The 24199-nt window shown below is 24.9% G+C and overlaps 1 protein-coding gene across 2 annotated transcripts; it reads left to right on the forward strand.

Annotated features, from left to right (window-relative positions):
• Window positions 1–9440: 9440 nt before the first annotated feature.
• LOC101235361 (RILP-like protein 1) lies at window positions 9441–24116 on the forward strand. 2 transcript variants are annotated; one of them, XM_065807132.1, is made up of 7 exons: window positions 9441–9788; window positions 9907–10051; window positions 10326–10421; window positions 15895–16010; window positions 19220–19671; window positions 22641–22700; window positions 23774–24116. In XM_065807132.1, exons 1-7 carry the CDS (start codon window positions 9528–9530, stop codon window positions 23796–23798), a joined length of 1155 nt encoding a protein of 384 aa, XP_065663204.1. In that variant the 5' UTR covers window positions 9441–9527; the 3' UTR covers window positions 23799–24116. The 2 variants fall into 2 exon arrangements, with proteins under 2 accessions (XP_065663204.1, XP_065663205.1); XM_065807133.1 differs by lacking the exon at window positions 10326–10421 and having other exon boundaries at window positions 9443–9788.
• Window positions 24117–24199: the final 83 nt, after the last annotated feature.

Below are 24199 nucleotides of genomic sequence, written 5' to 3' on the forward strand. Positions count from 1 at the left end.
AAATTAAAATTGCTATAAATAATGATATATTGCGTATCTAAAAGTGTCAATTGCCTTACCAAAACGTTTTCAAATTAAAAAACACTAAAAGGAAACTCAAATTAAAATTTAATTTTACATAAGAAAATGAGTACGCGCTTTGAAAAATAGTGATTTTCATAAATTATAGTACCAAGCGATGCACCCTAATGTTGATACAAAAATTTTTGGTAAATTTAAATTTCTTTTTTCTAAATCCACTAAAAAAATTGTTTTCTTATTTTAAAACTTTTTATCTAGTAATTTTTCTGTTTTAAAAGTATTTTCCATGTTTTAAGAGATAAAATAACATAAGTTATTTCCAATTTTTTTAAAATGCTTTTTATTGGTCTAAAAGTTTATATTAAAAGCATGAGAAATTGCCCGCAAAACTCGTTTCTAATTTAAAAAGTGTATTTATTGCCGGAAATAAAGTTATTTAAGAGCAAAATACATAATTTTAAAAATAAAATCATTATCAAAACAATAACTCTAATGTTTTAAGAAATAATTTTAAAAATTTAAAAATTATATTTTTAACCACTTTTTTAGGTTTCTGAGGCACGGTGAAACGTTGGAAACATCGGTTAAGCGAGAGAACAGCAGGAAAAAACTGCAACACTAAAAGCAGCTTCTTGTACTGACGATAATATAAATAAATACTTCAATAAACGCAAGATTCGATTCTTTGAAGCAAAAATTGATGAATACTTTGCGTCAAATCTCTGGAATAACTCTCTGCGGTTTCAGGCGTCCGTCTGGTTTATAAATATTGAAAAAATAAACTACACTGTAGACAACTGCATAAAAGCTGCTGAAGTCACACTTCAACCTCTTTTAAATTTCAAAGTTAAACACTTTGTTGTAAATTGGAGTACAAAAGGCTTAAATAATGCAGAATATTTTTCAGTACATTTACGCACATTCTTCAGCCTTTAGCAACCGATATTACTACGACAGATCTGGAGCTACCAATATTAGCTTTGTAGCTATCAGCATTATATAAAACTACTAAAATAATAATAATAAAAATAATACAAACACAAGAATAAAATGAAAATGACTTGGGTCTCAACGCCGTTAATGCAAGTTCTTAAACTTTTTTGTATTGTTTGTTCTCGGTGATATCAAACATATTTTTTTTCCGGTCTGCAACATTTGTTTTTAAACAATATGATATGTTAAGTTTTAAAAGATATGTTAAGTTTAAACAATATCTCTATATATATTGTTTAAAACTTAACATATCTTTTGCGATGGAGTATGAAAATATGTATATATATTTTCTACAAAAAAATAAAAAATATATATATTCAAATAAAAAATATATATTAATCTATGATAATTTAAAGATCGGAATTTTAGTTAAATAGTTTTATGGCATTATAAAATAGGGATGGCTCACATCACAGTAATGTTTGAATTTTGAGCTTAGACTTTTAAATAAACCTTAAGAGGTTTAACTTTAAAAGTCTAACTAGTCGTATGTCAATTTGTGTGTTCTTCACACTCATACTAATAAAAACTTTCATATAAAATGGAAAAAACAGATTTTAAACTTGAAATATCTAATTTTTTTCGACCTTTAATATGTTTGCAGACATATGACTGGTTAGAAATTAAACATATAACTTAAAACTTGTTTGAAAAAGTTGTTTTCTCAGTTTAATGTTTTATCTTCATTGAAAGCAGCACTATTTTATACCAAAATATGGTCCATCAACTATAAAGCAAAATTTTATATCTAAACTTGAGTAATTAAAAAAATATTTAACTTTGTTTGACTTTAGACAAACTAAAGCGCTAGGAGAAAAAAAAACTTTTTTTTCTAAAAATTATTCGGGTTAAAAAAATGCAGCGAAACATAACCTTTTTATAAAAACGCAAAATTCGTGTATTTTCCAGTACATACATTAACCGCGTTGAGGTTGTAAAAAATAATTCTGGCGTTTTATATTAATAATAGATATGGGCCGAATCAAAAAAAAACCGATTCCGATTTTGATTCCAGTTCTCAATTGCAATTCTGTTTCTTTACCGATTCTGATTCTTTTGGGATTTTTTTTCATTTTAATTTAACTGATAGTGCATTTAATATAATAATTTAACGCATTGTTAATTTAATACTTACACAGACTTTAAAAGTAAAAACATTGAAATCAGTTATATTTGTACAGGTAAAAAAGAGCAGACGAAACCGGGGCTCTAGGGAGCACGCCTTCCCCACAATTATTTTATAAAAAAAATTGCGGGAAAAGCGTCAATATCTTGAAAAAAAAAATTTTTTTTTGATATTTTTTTAAATATGACCAAGAAATTGAGGATTTTTTTCAAAATAAGGGAGTGTGTTTTTTGCACCCCCACCCCCTCACTTTGAAAACCGTGTTGTATGCCCTGTGAAGTAATAACAACTTAACTAATATCATAATAATAAACAACAAATGATATACAGAATGTTTGTATAGAACTTACTATTAATAAGAAACAAATAATATAGTCATAAGTAATGGTAGGTGATCAGATACACAGAATGTTGAATTTTAAGCATTTACATAAGCCACTGCCATTAGTACTGATAGTTAAAAAACGGCAGGTTTTTGTTCGAAAGCACAAGCATTTAAAATCGTTCCGGAGTTAACCGGCTTCTTTTCCGGTTGCAGATGAGTCCCGCAGTACTAAATAAACGCTCTGAAAACACTGTACATAGAGGCGCTCCTAAATATTTTTGTGCGAGTTATTTCATATTAAGAAATTTGGATTTCCTCCCCCAGATCGAAGGGGCCACTTCAGTCGAGGAGATTACTCTTTTTTTTTTATTTTATTATTTTGTGTTCTTAATTTTTGTTACAGCCCTCTCTCAATTCTTTAAATCCAAAACACGGACTTTGACGAACAAGGAAAAATTTCAAAAACTTGTGGAACACAGCCATAGTTTCTGTGATCTAATAATCAATATCTATTATTTCTATTGTTTTATCTGTGGTCAACTCTATCAATTCTATAGTTTTATCTGTAGTCAATTCTAGCAAGTCAAACTTAGATTTTATCATTTGAATTTTGCCATTGAAATAAAATGCCACTTTGTTAAATTTATGTGAGAATGGCTTAAAAAAACCAAGATGTGAAACATTTAAATTTGCAGCAGTTTCACTATTACTACAAAAGTTAAATGAAAATGAGCTTATCTGTAATTAAATGAAACTAAAAATTGGAAAAGTCAAGTCTATTAATATAGAACTGTTATGTTTGTACTCAGGTGGTTTAAATTGTAAACATCGTGTAATTTTTAACGATAATGCATTAAGGATCCATTTACATTTTGATGAGTTTGGGGTATGTAATGCAACTGGAGCTCATCGCACAGTACATAAACTCTGTGCGTTTTATTTTATTTTGGGCAACATTGACAAACAACTTCAGAATATAAATTTATGTAAATTTGTAAAAGTAAGGTTCATTGAAAATTAAAAAAATTTAAAACCATATTTCAGAATTTACTGACATTGAAAAAGAAGACTGTTTTTGTTACTGTTGATAATACTCAGATTTGATTGTTCGGAGATATTGCAACCATTTCTGTCAATAATCTTTCCTTTCATTAACTAGCTAATTTTTTTCAGAGCATGACTTTTCATGTTGACAAAAATAAAATTTTGGCTGAGTATGATACATCAATTTTTACAAATTAAATGCATCATTATCAATTTTTACTAATAAAATGCATCATTATCATTTGTACAAATGAAATGCATCATTATCATTTAGCTGCTATTTCTAATCCAAGTTACATTTTTTTATTATATATGTAATAGGCATATTATATTATTTTATATGTAATTTTACAGTTTCATATTAAACGATGCATTAATTTATTATTAAATGTGATTGATTAATATGTTAAGGCTTGTATTGTATTTAACAAATATAAAATAAATTATAATTTTTGAATTGTGAATAATGTGAACTGATTCTAGATGGAGACATTTTTTAACAATATACTACCAATGAAGCATAATAGGTAGAAAATTTCCCGTAAAAAGATTATTTTAAGCCTAAAATGCAAAAAATTATAATGTTTATAGATTTTTTAGAAAGCATAAAATCAGAAAAATTAGAAAACATAAATTAAAAACTTTAATAGAATAAGTTCTGTCATTTTGAATTAAAGAAAATTCTGTCATTTTGACGAATAAAATAGTATTCTATATTTAATATTTTTGGCAATATAATCATGATTTAAATTACATTACATTACATCAAGAGGAAACGTGGTTCAAGATTCGATATTATAAGTCTTTCAAAAGGTGTTTTACGAGACAGTAGAAGAATGCAGTTTACACCTGGCCAAAATGAGTATTTTATTAAGATACCATTTTTAATCTTTATTTAACTAAGTAAAGACAGAAGAATATCTAATATTAGAGATACTTAAGCAACACTACAGCAAGATTGTTTTTTTTTTATTTTTATTTTACAGGTTGTTTTTTTTATTATTAATAATTCATGATCAAGTCATAAAAGACAAAACATATATAAAGAAGTATATATATTTTTAAATGAAATGTTTGACGTTTCAATTATAAAATATAACTCAAAATATGACGATACAGTTTGCAAAACAATATAATTATTTAACAAAAAAAAAAAAAAAAAAAAAAATATAACGAAAACAATAAAGACATACTTGTTAAATTAGTTATAATAAATAATCAAAAAGTTACTTTTATTATTAATCATATTCTCATAAATACTATATTTTTTAAAATTATATGTATTTTTTGTTAGTCCATAGTTCCATAGTACTATTTATTACGATGCTTACACTGATTTTAATAGTAGTAATAGCTTTGTTATTATTTTGTACTGTTATATTTATTATTGTTAGAGCCGTTTTATTTATATATTTTGTTAATATTATTATGAATTTTGTCATTTATTTATAAAAAGTTTTTTATAATTATAATCTATATTATAAGTATTTTTTGTAAAAAAAGTTTCACTCAAAGTTTTCAAAGTTATAATACCATCACCGATTTTTCACGCAGGTAACTGCATGAAAAATTGGTAAATATATATATATACATATATATATATATATATATATATATATATATATATATATATATATATATATATATATATATATATATATATATATATATATATATATATATATATATATGTGTTAAATTTGATTAAAACGGTTGCGTATAAACTTTTTGTTTTAAATATATTTTGATGTAATAATATATTTACACAATATTTCGCTGACCTTTTGCGGTCAGCCTCATCAGGTGTAATGCTGACCGCAAAAGGTCAGCGAAATATTGTGTAAATATATTATTACATCCAAATATATTTAAAACAAAAAGTTTATACGCAACCGTTTTAATCAAATTTAACATATATAAATATCATATAACAAGAATATGATTTTAAAAGATATATATATATATATATCTTTTAAAATCATATATATATGAAGGCTTATATATATGAAGGTTTTCAAATTAAGGAGATTCGAATTAGAGAGATTGTACTGGAATTATAATATAATTACAAAAAATTGTGACCAACAAAACATAACAACAAAACATAACATTTTTTTAAATTTTGACGTCACCTTTATAATGGCTTCTTTTACTTAAGCATGAGAAAAATGAAGTCCAAAAATTTGTTTTAACATATTATCCATTGTCCAAATTCATACCACCGTACATTGGAGAACATTGATGTTTTTGTATTTCCATGGCTTCACGGACTTTTCTTTCAAAATTTTTTATCCTCAACTTTAAGTGTTTCTGCCCTATCCCATTCAATATCCTCATCGAAATTTACTTTATGCAAAGCTAATGCAGACTGGTTTAACTTGCCTTCAGTCAAAAGTTTTTGGTGTTGTTAAACCCTTGTTACTATTTGAAGTCTTGATTCACCAACATACACTTTGGAACATTTGCACTTAATTAGATAGGTTCCAGGTTGGCTGTTCCGTGGTAATTTTGATTTATTTCTAGACGTTAATAGCGTTTTTAGGTTAGCATTTGACTTAAAAACAGTTCTATATATTATAATCATATATATTTTAAAACAAATATAAAGTATAATAAAAATAAAAATTCCGAGACAGATATGACTTAATGAAAACTATCATTCAATTTCTCCAACCTATGTTGCGTGCAAAATCTTCACACAAAGTTGTATGGAGCAAAATCCTTACACATAACGAGAGTTAACTTACTAAAAATCAGCACATCTAACTAACTAAAACTCAGCTCACTATCAAAAATTAATTTTCAACATAAATAATTTTTTCCAAACATACTAAAACTTCTGAGATATTTTACTAAACTTGTTTCTAAAGATTAATTAGTTTAATTTACCAGATTGTTTACGATTAGATAATACTAGTAGTTAAAAACTTTGTTACGTAAGTTAAATATTTCTAAACAGTCTATAAACTACAAACTATTAATGCAATAATAAACGGATTGAACAAATGAAAAAACATTTAAAAAGATAAAACAAGCATTTGCAAGACTTTTTAAATGTTTTTCAAGAAGCTGTTTATTCAATTTGTGCTCTTACAATGATATTTTCTGAAATTTTCGTTCCGAGGTTTGAAAACATCCGCTCTTATTCGAGAGTCTCTTAGACTACATGACACGTCGGCTAAACAAGTTTAGGATTTTTACATTTTTAGCAAGAAGCGCAAATTACTGTAAATAATGACACAGCTCCTCTGTCAGTAACGACAATAATAGTCGTCAATTAAGTTAATTTCTCGAGGAGACGTAATTTTAATAGCTTTTACTGTCGTCAATAAATCGTTTAATGTGATAGACAATAATATTAGCAAGCCATTTATATGGATTGCAATTTGTTGCTCAGGGGCAGTATTCTCATCTCTCCGTTAAGCTTAACGGAGCTTTTGCCTGAAATTTCATTACAATATTTCTAAGTAAAGAAATTACGAAAATTTATATAAATTCGTTAAAATAAAACTTATACCAAAATAAAACATTTATATTTAAAAAATTATAATTTTAAATAAATTTTTTATTAATGTAATTTAAAAGAAATTTTTGACTAACGCTCCCTTAAGCTTAACGGAGAGATGAGAAAACGGCCCCTGGTTTAGTTGTATATTTACCCGAAACACTACAAATAATTTAACCAACAATATTTTTAAAATCAAACATTTTAAAAGAATGTTTCCTTGAAAAACCCCAAGTGTGACTTATATAAAGATTGCTTGAAAAAGTAAAAAAAGGATATTACTTTATTTGAATATTTATTTTTCATCTCATAGGAAATCCCATCAAAAATATTGGAAGCTAAAAAAAATCAGTTTCTTTTCCAAGGTTAGCCACCTCATCAGTATATTCTGAATGCTATATTGGATATTTACCCTATATCTCATATGTAACTATACCATATACCATTCAATAATAAAGGTAAATTAGTTAATACTTAGTTAATACTTTTTTATAAAGATAATATAATACTTAACAAAATCAAGCCAATACTTATCGAGCATAGACGTATATCAGACGTCTCTACGATGTCATGTAGACGTCACTAGTCTGTAGGACATCTAACAAACGTTTTGCGCCCACTAGATATAATTAAAAAATATAATTATGACATACTTATTCGGAAAGCGTACTTAATCCTTGTGAAAAAGTTACCCGGATTGTATACTTAGTGCATTTTTATAGTGTTATTAAGTATCGTTTCTATCAGATAAGAAAAAACGATATAAATTATACGAAGTAAGAAATAAGAACAAATATAGTATAAACAAAATATTGATATAGAAAATCGCCAAAAAGAACCAATATTTTCTACATAATATTATAGAATATATTCTATATTATATTATAATATAAATTACATTAGTTCTTTTTGGTGATTTAAATCTAATTTTATTAACATTGTTGGCTATTGTTCAAAGAAAAATTACCAACAATCTCTTATTCTTTTTTTATATCTAATATTTTTTTATTACATATATCTTTCTATATTTTATATATTTCGTATATTTATCTCAGGTACGTTTTACATAAACGAGATTAAGTACTAAATAAATTTTTTTAAATATTCATAAGATTTTAAAAAAGTCAACTGGGAAAAATACTTTAAATACAAGTAACAGTCTGTGTATTTTGCTTTATCATTCAATTAACAATAACAACAACAGCAATAATTCATCTTGAGAATAAAAAAATAATTCCCGTAAATAAGTCCCTCAAATCAAGATCATTCACTCTTGTATAACATAACTAAATTGAAGTTAGTGACAATTTACAATAGTATGTAAATTGTCACTCACCTTAATTTAGGTGAGTGACAATTTACATTGTCACTCACCCCAACAAAACCCTCAGTCAACATAGCAGTATCTCCCTTGCATGTTTTCCCTATATCAGTCAATGTTAAAGCTCCCTAAATTATTATGGCATCAGCTAATCTAAATGTCCTTTTATATTTTTGTATATATATATATATATATATATATATATATATATATATATATATATATATATATATATATATATATATATATATATATATAAATATATATATATATATATAAATATATATATATATATATAAATAAATATATATATATATATATATTAGGGTGCTTCTAAAAACAATTTTTTTGAAAATGTCTGCTGGCACCCCTTGAATGCGTTCTATATAACAATATAATATTATGATTTAAATAATTTAATATTAAATATATAATATTATGATTTAAACAATTTTTTAATAAAAAATATTTTGAGAGGTTGCTATGGACCATCGAACGTTAAATCGGTCCCTAATGTTATAAAAAATAATGTGTTTTCAAAATATGTCATGTTGCGTCTCAAAAGAAGTGAAGTTATATGAAAATTTCAAAAATATAAATCTTTTTATAAATAAATTATTATTTTAGATTTTAGTATACGTAAAAAGATGCTTTTTAATTAAAAATGAAAAATAGGGAATTTAACAGGCTTTTTCTGATTATATATTTTTAATGTTTTTTTAAGAAATAATTGATGGCCATTTCTCATCAAAAATATATTAAATGAGTCTTAGAAGTATAATATTTCTATAAGTATAATATACAGTTTATCTAGTAACTAAAATTTGTGTTTTTCTGTTATGTGTATGGTTCTGCTTCAAACTTAATTTATTCTTTGTTAACATCACTAATGTATACCATTTTTTGTTTACAAAAAATTTATATAGGTTAGAATTAAATGAGAGCAAGTTGGAGATTGCCAGTTTTATTATTATCAAAGTAATAGACAAAACATATACAGGTTTCTGTGTGTGATTTTTTGGAAATGCCCTATATATATAAAGTATGCCAAGCAAAACAATAAAAAAATTATAAATATATATTATACCATATTAGACAATAATAAAATTTTTTAGATTAATTAGTATATGCATATTATAGGAAATATCATATATAAATAATATATGATGTTTAACTGGAAACAAAGTATAAAATGGAAGAATGTTTGACTGTAGCAGATGTTTATGAATATGCAACTTTAATAGGCCGAGACATAGAAGATATAGTAAACCAATATGGAAAAGAAATTATTCAGGAAATTATGCCAAAAATTGTGTTTGTTTTGGAAAAACTTGAAAAACTTGTTGAAGAAAAAAAATATTGTGAAGAAAAAGTTCAAAATTTGCTTATAGAAAAAGAGCAGTTTACCATACACAGCAAACGAGATGAAGCAATACTGAGACAACAGAGAGAGGTAGTTCAATATATCTAGAATTTAATATAAATAGAGTTTCTTGATTTTTAACTTTAATGTAAAAAATGTAATTTTCTCTAAATGGTTTTTTATAAGCAAATGTTTTCTATCTTTGTAGAAAATTGGATATTTAGAGGAATTAATTTCAGGAGATAAAAAAATATTGGAGGATAGAATACACAGATTGCACGAAGAAAACCAATTTTTATCTATTGAACTTGATAAGAGAGAAGACGAGTTAGTTAAAATTCGCTCTGATGGAGGTAATTTATATTTGATTTAAATATTGGGGTAAGTTTCGGTCTTGCTCAAATATATATGAAGTTTATTTTAATAAAGTACTGCAATAAATAATTATTTTAAAATCACTTTAAATATTGCTAATGAAAAATATTAGTAAATAATAATAAAAAAGTTGTAAATAAAATAACAAAAATAAAAGTTAAAATTAATTTGAAAAAATTATAGATTTCTTTCAAAAAATATTTTTTTATATCAACTGAATAAAAGTCAGTGTTCAGATTAATTAATTTTAAGGACAATCCTGTTTACTGTGGTTTGTTGAAAAGTTCTGTTGTGAACTGTTTTTCGAACAAATATTTGGTGGATGTCTCTTCTACTTTACATATAAAGGTAATATATGAGACATAACCTTTGTTTCTACTTTCATCTTTGACAACTACGTTTTGGAAAATTCATACAAAAACACTATTTTTGGATTTTGCATATCAAAATGAGTTATGTTATGATTTTTGTGACTCTGTTGGTATATTGTTAGTAGGTATCTATAGTTATAAAAGTGATTTGGCCAATTATGTTCTATATCCTAATCCTTTTATTTGTCGGATCTAGATTTCTTATTTATAGCAGATCTAAATTATTACATATTTTATAGCATGATCATATGAAGCTGAAATTTTTAAGAATGAGATTAAAACTAAATTTTCTTTAAAAATAATTAAGGACTAAGTTTTCTTTAAAATAAGATCTGGAGGTTTAATAAAAGGATCTGGATGTTAAGTTTTAATAAAAGGATCTTTTTATTCTATTTAATTTCTTTGTTATTTAAATTTTTATTTTATTTAATTTTAATTCTAAGTTTATGTTTTCATACTAATTTTCATATTAAATATCATTAATATTATATAAAACTATTTTAGAGTCAAATTTTAGCTTTATTTTACCCGCTTTTAAAGTCCATTGAATACTTTTAAAGTTTAAAGTTCAGACTTAAGTCCACCAAATAGTTTTATATCTAAAATCTTTTATTATTAGTCATTATTTTTATTATATAGCCTTTTTTATCTGAATGTTTTCGAAGAATTTTCTAAAAGTAAAATAAAGAATACCTCATGATGAATAAGAATATTGGAGAACTTAGTGTAACACATTTTGCATCATTGTTTTTTAAAGTTTAACGTCAAATTGTGTAAGTTTCTTAATTTAATCACTAAGAAAATCATGGTTAAAGTTGAACCTCAATAAAGATGAGCTTCAATAAAGATGAACTTCAATAAAGTTGAACTTCAATATTTGAGTAATATTCTTATTATTTTTGAGCTTATTTTTTGTTTTAAAGATCAAAATTAAATGAAGCAGATTTTAATCTTTTTTTTTTTTTAAATAAGCATTTTGATTTCTTATTTTAAAATAATATTTTGTATTTTATAGTAATATTTTGAAATATTACTTGATTATTGAATTGCTGAAATATCCAAAATTATGGTGGACCAAATTATTTTTATGCTTTAGACCTAAGTTCTTTCTTGTATTAAAATCTAACTTTTTTATCTTTTACATTTTCAAACCCATAAAAAATAAGTTTAAATGAAAGCATAACTCATAGTAAACCAAAAAAAAGATTTGTCTTCATTTTAGAATCAAAAAATATTCTTTATTAATGTAATCAGCACCTTTGAAAATGAGACCAAAACCATATTGTATATTTTTAAAAATTGTCTTGACCATTTTTAAACCAAAAATAATCATGAAAAGTTTTAATTCAATTTATCTTCTCTTCATTTTTGGATTCAGCACTCTCATAAAAAGTATGGTATCAAATTTCAGCAATTTGATTTACTAGAACTTAAATCATTTATTATAAAGTTTATAAAAAAACAATAAAAAATCCATGATAAGGAACACAAGGAAGAAGTAGGCATTTTAGGCTATATTTCAAAATAGCATAACTTCTCAACCGTTTAAGTTCGGAACTCTAATTTTTTTTATTTTTTCATGTTTGTTCATCATTGGCTAAAATTTGATTAAAATCTGAGGGAGTGATTGAACGATTTTATAGAAAAGTGACTGGAGATCTGTAACCTACAAATTCTTTATTATTAATATTATTTTTATTATTATTATTATCAATACTTTTAATGCAACAGTTTTTGAACTGTTTGATACTAAAGGCTACGGTTTTGCAATATTTCATTATTAACTATGGTTGTTTAAATTTGAAAGGAATTGGGGGGATGGTGTAAAATTTTATTATGCATATTTTTTTTTTTTTACATATAGTGGATCATAGTTGGCCAAGTATGCTTATAAACACAATCATAATGTCAATAATGATGTTAAATGCAGCCAAAAGAAACATCAAATATAACCAAACAATAATGGTTTTAAACTATTAGGACTATAACAAAACAAAGCAAAAAAACAAAAATAAAACTTTGATTCTTGCTCTTACTGAATACCAGATAAAGTCTTATTTTTTTTGCTATACCTGTTAAGTTGTCAACTAAAAAATTGAAATTCAATGGAACAGGTGAAAGTTTAAATATAAAATGTATGTTCTGCCTATATATTTGGAGCAAACATAATAGAAAATTCAATATAAAAAATATATATAAACATACACATAGATATACATATATCACACTTTCTCAGAAGGCGTGTGTAATTGCATGCCTTATATGACCACGCATATAGTATTTTGTTTTGACAAATTAGCCATGGTTTATTCCATGTTTTAAATTAGTGTGTTTAAAAAATGTGCCGAACAAACAAATGTAACTAAAATTAAAAACAAAAAAACTATAAACTAAAAAGGTAAATAAAAACTAAAAAAAAATTGCAAAGCTAACCTAAAAAATAAAAATCTTAATGAATGATAAAATAAATAAAAGATTAACTAGAAAAAATAAAAGCCTTTTATTTTAATTTTAAAGTGTTTCACCACAAAGAATTGAAAAAAAAAAAAAGTTTCAAAGTTATTTAATCCAAGCTTAATTACTTCAAAAATTAATTATTTAAAAATTTGAAACTGATATATTCTAATGTATAATTTTATATTTTAAACATATCATGAACAATACTAACAAAAATTTCGAAAGAAAATTAAAAGATATTTCAATAAGGGAATCTTACTATATTTGATGAGCAAGAGGTAGCTATATGGGTACAAAACTTAAATATATATATATATATATATATATAAAATTTAAATTTTTTTTTGCTCTATTATAATAATATTGAGCACTGTTTTATGTTCGAGAGTGTTTGTATTATTTTAATATAATAAAATACATAAACAACCAATCAATATATTTATATATATATATATATATATATATATATATATATATATATATATATATATATATATATATATATATATATATATATATATGTAAATTATGTTAGTGTATTTTATATATTTTTTTTTCCACTCTAAATAGCACACACAAATAATTTTTATATACAAGAAAAAGTCATTTAAAATAAATTATACAATATTCTCATGGCTTTAAAAAAAAAACATAGCTAGGAGATTAAAAAAGAATTAACTTATAAATTTTTTTATTTAGATTTAAATAAATAATCTAAATAAATAAATTAGCAAATACTAATAAAAAAAATTACTAAAAAACTGCAATTTCAATAATAAATATACTGCTAATACAAAAAAATTAAGAAAAAAATGTTGTAAACCCTTTTTTGTAAACTTCAATATTATTTCTTTAAAAAAATTATTAGTAAGCATTTTTTAAAAATTCACAAAAACTTTACAATATTTTGTTCTTCTATAGCACATAAATACATCATCTGATAAATCTAAAATAAAAAATGTAACGAATAAGTTAATAAATAAGAAAAACATTTACAAAAAAGGGAAATCAATGTACCTGATAGAGAAAAGCGTTGTGATAAATAAAAAGCTGTTGTAATTTACCAGAGCAGTAGTTGTTAAATATTATTTCATGTTAGCTTTTAGAAAATAATTTAAGCTGGTACATCATGATTCCAAAATATTTATAGCAAAATCATGTAATGAAAAGTGCCAAAGACAAAAAATCAAATGGAGAGAAAGCAAATTGTATATATGAAAAAACAATTTGTCTTGGCTTTTAGTTTATAAAATAATTTGTAACAAAATAATTTGTATTGGATTTATGTTTTTAGTTTTATAAAACAAATTGTATATATGGCAAATTAATTTGTCTTGGCTTTTAGTGAATGATTAAAAGCAATAAGATCTATTAATGAAATTACCTATTTATCATTTTTAACAATAGACACCAACGTGAAGGTAAGCCAAATGTCTATCAACTCAAAAGATTACAAAAAAACAACATCACAACAACAACACACAGCAATAGCACACACCATAAGTAACATAACGTTCATATATAACAGAACATAAGTAACAACAGTACACAAAATGTTATTAAAATATTTTATTTATTTTCAGAATAATCAATAATAAAGGCTTGTAAACACCTAGACCTAAAGCAGTAACAGTTTGACACTAAACACTGCTGTGTAACCCTCTACTATAAGTACATTACTTGACTGGCAAGGTTGACAAATCTTGCTCTACGCGTTTACCAAGTAACAGCACTTTGAAAACATGGAAACAGCATAATATAAACATATGTACAAACTATAAACACAATATATATATTTAACTTAATATAAACATATTTAAACACATTTATAAAACAATTATATCACACATATTACCACATACACAAACAATAAACAAACACTTTAATTATTATAAAAACACATTTATAAAACAGCTATAAAGCACATATTACCACATACGCATACTTATCAAAAAAGCATATATGCAAACAATCTTAATAATATATATAAAGGGCAATGTGTGTGTGTTTGTTTGTTCTCTATAGAAATCCAAACCGCCGGACCGATCTCAATGAAATTTGGCATGGGGGTAGTCCTCGAGGGGGAGAAGGTTCTTAGCTGGGTTTTGACCCCGTACCCAATCCCCGGGGTCAAGGGGGCCCAAAAATGGGTCCATTTTTGGGCCCATTTTTGTGTACAGATATCAGGTAAGCCAGTTTAAATATTGGCCCGGGCAACGCCGGGTAACTCCAGCTAGTAAACATATATAACTTGAATTGTGCAAACAAAAATTTTAAAAATGACATCAGAAAATTTAAAAAGATTCAAATTAAATATAAATATACAAACAATACTCTTTATCTTTATATTTTTTTTCATATGAACTGTAATCCTCATTTCATAAGAACTGTAATCCTCACAAAATTTAACCTTTACATACAATAACATGTGATATGTCATGTCAGATTGGCATAAAATTCTAATTTATTTTTCTAAATTTTCTAAAAAAGAACAAAAATAGTTAATAGCATTACAGAAATTTTAAAGTAGTAATAACTAATTTTATGGAAATAGCGTTAGTATAACTTTTTGCATTAAAAATGCATAAAAAATAATTAGGCCTCATCCATACCCCTATTTCCCTATTTCCCAAAAAATAAAATATAACCTCAATAAAAACAAAACTGCTAAAAAAAAAAAGCTAAAAGAAAAACTAAAACAAACAAAATGTAAACGATTTAAAAAATTGAACGTTAAATGTTGACTCAAGCAATTATATTAAGATTTAGATTTTCTTATTTATTGTTAAAATTTTTTTAAATTTTGTTAAAAACAAATTATTAAGTTTTTTTAGGTAAATCTTTTTTCTTTTTTTTAAATCACTTTTTTTTGTTTTAATCAGCTCAGTTGATTGACTTTTTGTTATTGGTTTATGTTAAAATTTTACAATTATTATTATTTTTTATTTTTTGGCTTTTTATTAGATCTTTCTGTTTATTAAATTTGTATTTAGTTTTACCAGGGGATGTTGAATTAATGATTCGAATGAAGAAAACCATAGATAGTCAACGAGACCAACTCAGGATGTCTGCTAGTGAACTAGAAGCAAGAAAAAAAGAATTAGAAGCAGTATGTTTCCTTTTTGTTGAGGAATTAAATAGAAATTTCTGTGTTATGTTAGAAATTTCTGTGTTATGTTAGACATATGTCCATAGTTTTTATTTGATAGTTTAAATTGCAATTTTAAAATCTTTATTAAAACTTTTAATAACATTCTTATGAAATAAGAAATACGTTATAATAAAAGACAATTGTCTGTCTCCTCCAGTTACTCTTATTACTTCTTAATGGGGGTTGCTAAACTTATGCAAAGTTGTAACCCTTAACAGCAATATAATTTTTTTTTTGTGGTTTTTGTGATAATATTTTAAATTTTCTTATTGTTTTTAGTTGCTGTTTTTGTATAAATTTTAATTATTAATATTTCTTCAATTACTCTTATTTCTTTAGTTTCTTTTCAGTTACTCATTTCTTTTATTTGTCCTTTAGAAGAAAGAAGTCTATTTTCATTTCATTGAGCTCTCCTTGTATTCTTTAGTTATCTTTCTTTTATAATTTCCAGTTGTCCTAGTTAAATCTTCCAGTTGTCCTCTTCGTATCAGTTGTCCTCCTTGTATACATTTTTTTTTAATACTTAGTGAATATAAATAATTAGTATTAACAAGTATTACCTAAGCAACACATTCAACATAGCATACTCATAATCATGGAACCACCAATCGGGTCAAAAAATTGAAAAATTAATTACAGACCAGGCATGCGGAGTCCTAAAAAGGACTCCAGATTTGAAAGGTACAAAAAGATTACTTTTTTCTAGTTTTTGGTATCCAGGAGCTTTAAAAATATAAAAAAGCTTATGGGCTACTAATGGGGAAAAAATAAAGGGTATAATTGCGGCAAGAACTCCGGGACTTCAGGACTCCAGGCTTAAAACAATAAGTTCCAAGTGTTTAAATATCATAAATTTTTTTCTCATAGCAGATTATTAATTAACCAACTTGTTTAGAACTTCTGAACACCAGAGACCATAAAAAAGTAAAGTTATGAAGCCGGAGTCCTTTTGGGACTCTGCATCTCTGTTACAGACAATTTTCATTTTTCATGGACTTTATGGTCAAATGGATACATCACATCATCAAAAAATTGAAAAATTGATTTCTGACGATTTTAATTTCTCATTGATTCTATGGTCAAATGGATACATCACAAACATTAAAAATAAAAAACTGTATCGAGTAAACTTTACTAAAACAGCATTTATATATTTAATATAATAAATCTGCTTACTGTTTAAGTTCCAAATGATTCTGTCAGCAACACTGTTGATCTTTACAACTCAATAAGGAAGAGTCAGTGCTATTAAACTGCCTAAAATTTATTTTCAAAATGGCTGACAAAAATAAAATCAGTAATTTTATTACAAATGTTGGTTGGATTTATTTGAAACTATTGTTTTAGAAAATGTTTTGGATATTCCTCATAAAATACAGAATGTTTCATTTAGAAAAATCTAATTAAAAAAGAAAAGTCTTAGAAATATGAGTTGAACTTGAATGGAATGGTCTAACTTTGTGCAAAGAGTACAATGTGTGTGTATATATACTATAGCGTATATAGATTAGGAATTGCTTGCTAGTTTTGCTTATCTTTATAGCATACAGCATTTCAGAAAAAGTAGAATAATTTGAAGAATAATGAAAGAAAAGATTACTGCTTTAGGATAAACTCTCCGTCAATGTAGTGGCACTCCTTTGCAGAAGTAGGCTATAAAATGTATATTATTGATGTATGTACTGAAGCACCCGGTAGCAGGCTATTTCAGTGTGGTGTCAGATATGTTATCTAAACACACATTTATACTTACATCAACTATATTATATATATAAAAAAAAGGAAAAATCTTAGCAAATCAGATAGTTAAAGAATTGAAGAAGCTAAATTTAATGAAGCAGCTAAATTTAAATAGTCACACAATGAACACTTAAATCAATTGAATTATAAAAGAAGATTCAATAAATGAGTTAAAGCTGTGAGTATTTGTAAAAGTTAAAACAACTTGATGATAATGATTGTTTTTTGTGATTAATATTTTGAGATACTGTTGTCATTTTTAAATTATAGAGAGCTTGACTTAATCATAGATAATACATGGCACCCAGCTGACATCCCAAGCAATAAGCTATACAGCTTTCCCACTCCTGCTCAATCCAAAGTTGTGACTTCAAAGTTGTGGTTTCTTATGTGGCCTTAAGGATGCACACCAAAAGTACTAGCAAGGACATTTATGTGCAACACTGCTGTGTTAATACTCTGTATTTACAGTGTTGATGAAATCAGATTCACTAAGAACTACTATAGAAAAGGAAGCAGCAGATAACTTTTGTTTACCAGGCTTGCATCCCTTCTTCATTTAATAAACTAATGTAGATGTGAACTTGTGTTACATTGTTCCATGACTACGCTGATGAATACTAGATCTTCTTGATGTTACTAATGGGTAGTGGCTATATAACTCTTACTGTAATCTCCTAATGATGGCACAGCTCTAAAACTCAGTTTAATTGTTTTTGGTCTCAAAACCTTTAGAGTTTTAGGAAAATGCCATCAATAGGAGATTACAGTAAGAGTTACATAGCCACTACCCATTAGTAACATCAAGAAGATCTAGCATTCATCAACATAGCCATGAAACAATGTATCATAAGTTCTCATCTACATCAGTTTATTAAATAAAGAAGGGATGTAAGTCTGGTAAACAAAAGTTTTCTGCTGACCCCTAAAGTATTTGTCTAAAAGGCCTTCTACAAGACAGTAACCTCTTTCAATTAACAACTTTTACTATTTTTACTGGGGCACTATCTCTAGTCTTAACTCAATCAAAAGCCCCAATGCTGAGATTATTGAAAGTCAGGTTTTACTTATTTTAGCCCTTGCCTGGGAAAACAAATCTTAAAAAGCTGTTTCTGTAAGTTTCTGGAAGCTTTGAAGGGTGATCTTTTTGTTGATAGTATTACAATAAGTATTTTTTTTTTAATCTGCAAATCAGGTAATGTTAAAAAGGGCATTTGATTGTTAAAGTCAAGTCTTCTCTAATATCTTGTTTAAATAAAAGAATGGCATTTTGGTAAGCCAATCAAACCACACAAGTGTGGAATCATTGGTGTTGAACATAACATGTAAAAACTATATAATTATTATTATTTTAATTATTGAAAAATTTTTTTTAAATTTTATTACAAGACTAATTGTTATAAAAAATTTGTTATTTCTTAAACTAGCTTCAAGATCATACAGCACACTTGTCAGAAATTAACGAGCGGTTACGCAAAAGTAACTGTGTTTTAGAAGGTATTTTAAGGCATGATGGTTCTGACTCACCTAGTGTTGACAACTGGAGTCAATTTAAGCTGAATGAAAACGAGAGTAACGAAAGTGTTAATGAAACATCTTTACTTGAAGAACTCGGACTGGATGATTGCTCATCATCTGATGATGTAAGCAACACGGACCTAAAATTAGGCAGCTATATTCCAGTCCCACAAGAAAATGATCAAAATGATGAATTACTGGAACAGACTTCAAATCACACGGAACAAAGCACTCCCATTAAAGATCCAAATAGACCTCGTTATACACTAAAAGAGATGCAGGTTTTGTTAGAGGAGAGAAATTTGTTAAAAATTAAAACAATGGCACTTGAAGAGGAGCTTGAATTACTTAAAAATAGCAGGTGAATTAATTTTTTTATATAAAGTTCATCGATTATTTGGTATGTAAAATAATCAATTAATATATTTGGTATGTAACATTTTAAAATAATTTCCAAAGTTTTAGTTTAAAAAGCCAACAAATTATTAATAACTATTGTTGATGGTATTGTTTTTAACTGTATTATTGTTGATGGTATTGTTTTTGACTGTACTACTTTTAAACTGTACTTTTTAACTGTATTTTTGATGGTATTATTTTAGATATATAAAATATAATGGGTAACAACATCAGTTTTTGTCATGTCAAATAGCATCTGTCCAACAACATTTGAAATTTCATTAGTGTCTAATAACATCTGTGCAGAAATTAAATGAAATTACAGATTTAGTTACATCTTTTAAATTATCAAAGTGTAATAACATCTGTACAACAACATCTGTAGATTTAAGATAAAGTTATTTTTAAGATGAATTAACTAATATTGTATTATTTTAACCAGATGTTATTACATATAGACATTTTTTCAGATGTAACTACATCTGCAAAAAAAAAATTAACTAATAATGCATTATTTTAACCAGATGTTTTTACAAATAGGATTTTTTTCAGATGTAATTACATCTGGAAAAAAATATTAACTTATATTTTTTTTAACCAGATTTATTTACACATAGGAATTTTTTCAGATTTAACTACATATGGAGAAAATTCTTCCAGATATTATTGGACTTGGAGTAAAATTACCAGATGTAGTTACGTCTTTCTAAAGATGTTGTTAGGGGTTGTTGAATTTTCAGATGATAATGGACAGATGTTATTGGAGTAAAAGAAAAATACAGATGATCTTGGACAAAAGTGTACAGATGATATTGGACTACTCCACAGATGTTGTTGGACAGACTTACTAATCATTTACCAATATAATCTATACAGAAAATTGAATAACATAAGATTATGTGGTTGATTGTTATCAAATAATTATAAAATATATAATTTAAAATGGTACTTTTAATATACTATATAATAGTACTTACTTTTCCTTGCAATTGATAATAAAAAAGCAGTAGCAAGGAAAAGTAATTTTAGTAACAGAAAAATTTTTTTCAAACATATTAGCTTAAAACAGGTCAAGTAGTTTATTATTGCAAATAACTTTTAAATATTAAAAAACTAAAAGACAAATAAAAGAAAAAGAGTAACTTTGAAAAATTATTTTGAAATCCAAAGAAGCTAAAGTTTATATTGTATGAAATAAAGCTAAATAAACAATAGTTTTTTTAATAAAATAAAAATACAAGACAAAAACAATAAAAAATGCAAATAAGGAATAAGGTTTAAATCAATTGTGTATTAAATGATAAAAGACTTTTTGACCTAGTATGAGTTTAATAAAATATTATTTTGAACCCCTTTCGTTTGAAAATTTGCTTAATAATATTGTTACTAATTAGTTCTGTATTATTATTAATTTGTTCTCTCTTGTTATTTTTTCTGACTCTCATTATTATAACATTTGAGTTTTAACTTTCAATATATTTTAATATATAATTTTTATTTTATTGTAGCAAGAAAGTACAAAAAATAAAATGATTAAATACTCTTATAAATATTTTATATATTTATGTTTTATTTCAAGTCTGTTTTACACATTTTTTCATTGAAATACTTTTGAAAGTGCTGCAATAACTTTGACAAAAATTAATTATAGAAGTTGTTTAGGTTGTACTTTTTGATTCAATTATTTTTTTCTAATGTTTTGAATGATTAGTAATGGATGTTATTGGTGGACATTAAAATAAAAATATAGTGTTTAAATAAAGTTGAAATAAAAAAAATACATAAAGTTTGTCATTTTAAAATACTTATAATAACTTATGTTATGATATATATTTATTTGATTATTTTCAGGTTTATGCTTGCATCAATCAAAACAATTTTATTTACCTATTAGAAAAAAAATTTATATTTTTATTATAAATAATGAAACAATAATTTAGTAGTAATATTAAAATATTAATATTATATTTATATTATTATTATGTTTGTATTGTTTATTATTACTTTATTTATGCTATTTTTAGTTTTACAAACTATATTTATAAAATCATGTTTTACTTTTTTTATTTTTTTATTTATATTCATCATTTTACTTATGTTTTACTTAATTTATATTCATCATTTTACTTATGTTTTACTTAATTTATATTCATCATTTTACTTATGTTTTACTTAATTTATATTCATCATTTTACTTATGTTTTACTTAATTTATATTCATCATTTTACTTATGTTTTACTTAATTTATATTCATCATTTTACTTATGTTTTACTTAATTTATATTCATCATTTTACTTATGTTTTACTTAATTTATATTCATCATTTTACTTATGTTTTACTTAATTTATATTCATCATTTTACTTATGTTTTACTTAATTTATATTCATCATTTTACTTATGTTTTACTTAATTTATATTCATCATTTTACTTATGTTTTACTTAATTTATATTCATCATTTTACTTATGTTTTACTTAATTTTGTTCAAAACTTTTATTTAAATTTTTTGTTTTATCTTATTGTTAGTTTAACTATTAAAAAAATAAAAATAAATTTAAAAAAAGGATAAAAAAATACTTTATTTTTATGTTTAATTTAAAATATTACAATAACTAAAAATATTTAAATTCTTCTGGTTGAAAGAAATTTTGTTAAATTTTTTTTTTTATTTTCCAAAAAATAAAACAAGTAAAAAAAAAATGATAACTCGAATCTAGAAGATGAAACACAGTGTTTTCTTGAAAAAAAAATTTAATGGCCATGTTTACTCACAATCCAAGTGTTTATTCTTTACTATAAATGCATCTCGTGTGTTTAATTTACTGTTTTCTACTAATTGGTATTGATATTACTGAAATTAAAATTACTCTTTAATATTTTATACAATGATTTATGGTATATTTTTGTTTACGTTTATTTTATTTTAGTATTACATTGTCAAATGATGGTCGAGTCAAAGAAGTTGATAAAAAAGGCGTCAGAAGTTTGTAAGTTTTTTTTTTTTTTTACAGTAAAATATTACAGCAAGTTTGGAAAAACATTCATTCTTTCTGTAAAAGTAAAAAATACAACTGGTAATAATTGTAAATACTAACTATGTAACAATTATAATTAATTTTACAATTTATAAATTATTAATTTAAGTACATTTAATTACAGCTTAGTTAGAATTGTTTTTCTTAAAATCTCTCTGAGTTTTATAGGAACATCTATGTTTGCATAGAAATGTAAAATTCATGTCTAGAGCTGTATATTATCTGAACATCAGTGATAGATCAAGGAATTTTTGGTGGGGGAGGGTGGGTGGACCTTAAAGTATTTTTGTACAACATTTGCGTCTCCTTTACATATATAAAAAAAGGTCCTCAATTTATTTCAGGACTTTCAGATTCTGATTGAGGGGGATGCATACACCCCCTCCCTTACTGGATCCGTCACTGTTGAACATTTAAGTTCTTAGTAACCAGCTCACGTATGACCTTACACTTGAACAAAAGAATAAGATTTATTCTTTTGTTCAAGTGTAAAATTAAAGCTTGTTATATTTTAAACATAGATAAAAATTATGGCTTGTTATATTTTAAATGTTTCTGAAAACTTTTTGTTTATTTTAAAACACAAAAAGTATTAGCTTATGTGACAAAATAAAAAAAATGAATATTAAAGTGTAAGTGTTAAGTGACGTGGCAAAGTGACATCGCAAAGTTAGGTGTTAGGCAACTAACCTAGGAAAAGAAAAACTTTATAACCCCCCAATTTAATAGTGGGTAATGTTAGGAGGAGGTCGTAAACTTTGAGTCTTCTTAATAGTATTATTACAATAGCAATACTCAGTCCTGATTTGCAAAAAAGGTTAACGCTAGGAAGAGCATCTGGTTGTAAAAAAATTTCTTAACTTTTTCATAATATTTAAATAAGGAAGTAGCATTATAGAAGTCATCGTTTTTTTTTTTCTATTTCAATATTTTTAGTTGAATTTTTGTTGCGTTTTTTTTAAAAAAAGAATGTCGAAATTATAGTCGAAATGAAGATATATTTATCATTGAATTTTTCATTGTAGGATGTCAAAGTTTTGGTCGAAATGAAGATATATTTATTATTGAATTTTTTCAATGTTTCAATTTCAATTTTTGTAGTTATATTTTAATAAAGAACATTATATTGACAAATAATATTTTTGTACATAAAGTGGATTACGGTATAACATGCGATTTCGTTTATCGACTAATACTTACGTTTTCATAAATTTCCAAATTTTTATATGAAATTTCAATTGTGTGTTTAAATAGTGTATTTATAGATATGTATAAATAAATTTATTTTTATTTTGTTAGACTATATTTTTGAGATAATAAGTTTTGTCTTTGTTTTTATCAATTTACATTAAATCAAAATTTAATAAACATTACTGTGAATTGTCTCAAATAACTCACCCTGTTCCAAATCCGTGGGGTTTGGGTTGAGGGCTGGTTACAACTGTAAAGTT

Source organism: Hydra vulgaris, chromosome 10, assembly GCF_038396675.1.
Source record: "Hydra vulgaris chromosome 10, alternate assembly HydraT2T_AEP".
Classification (NCBI taxonomy): Eukaryota; Metazoa; Cnidaria; class Hydrozoa; order Anthoathecata; family Hydridae; genus Hydra; species Hydra vulgaris.

Excerpts from the sequence above, each read along its gene's own strand:
- LOC101235361 (XM_065807132.1), top strand. The coding sequence starts at position 9,528 with ATGGAAGAATGTTTGACTGTAGCAGATGTTTATGAATATGCAACTTTA. Across the intron at positions 16,011-19,219 it reads GAAAAAAAGAATTAGAAGCA|CTTCAAGATCATACAGCACA; the intron begins GTATGTTTCCTT and ends TTCTTAAACTAG. Across the intron at positions 19,672-22,640 it reads GAATTACTTAAAAATAGCAG|TATTACATTGTCAAATGATG; the intron begins GTGAATTAATTT and ends ATTTTATTTTAG.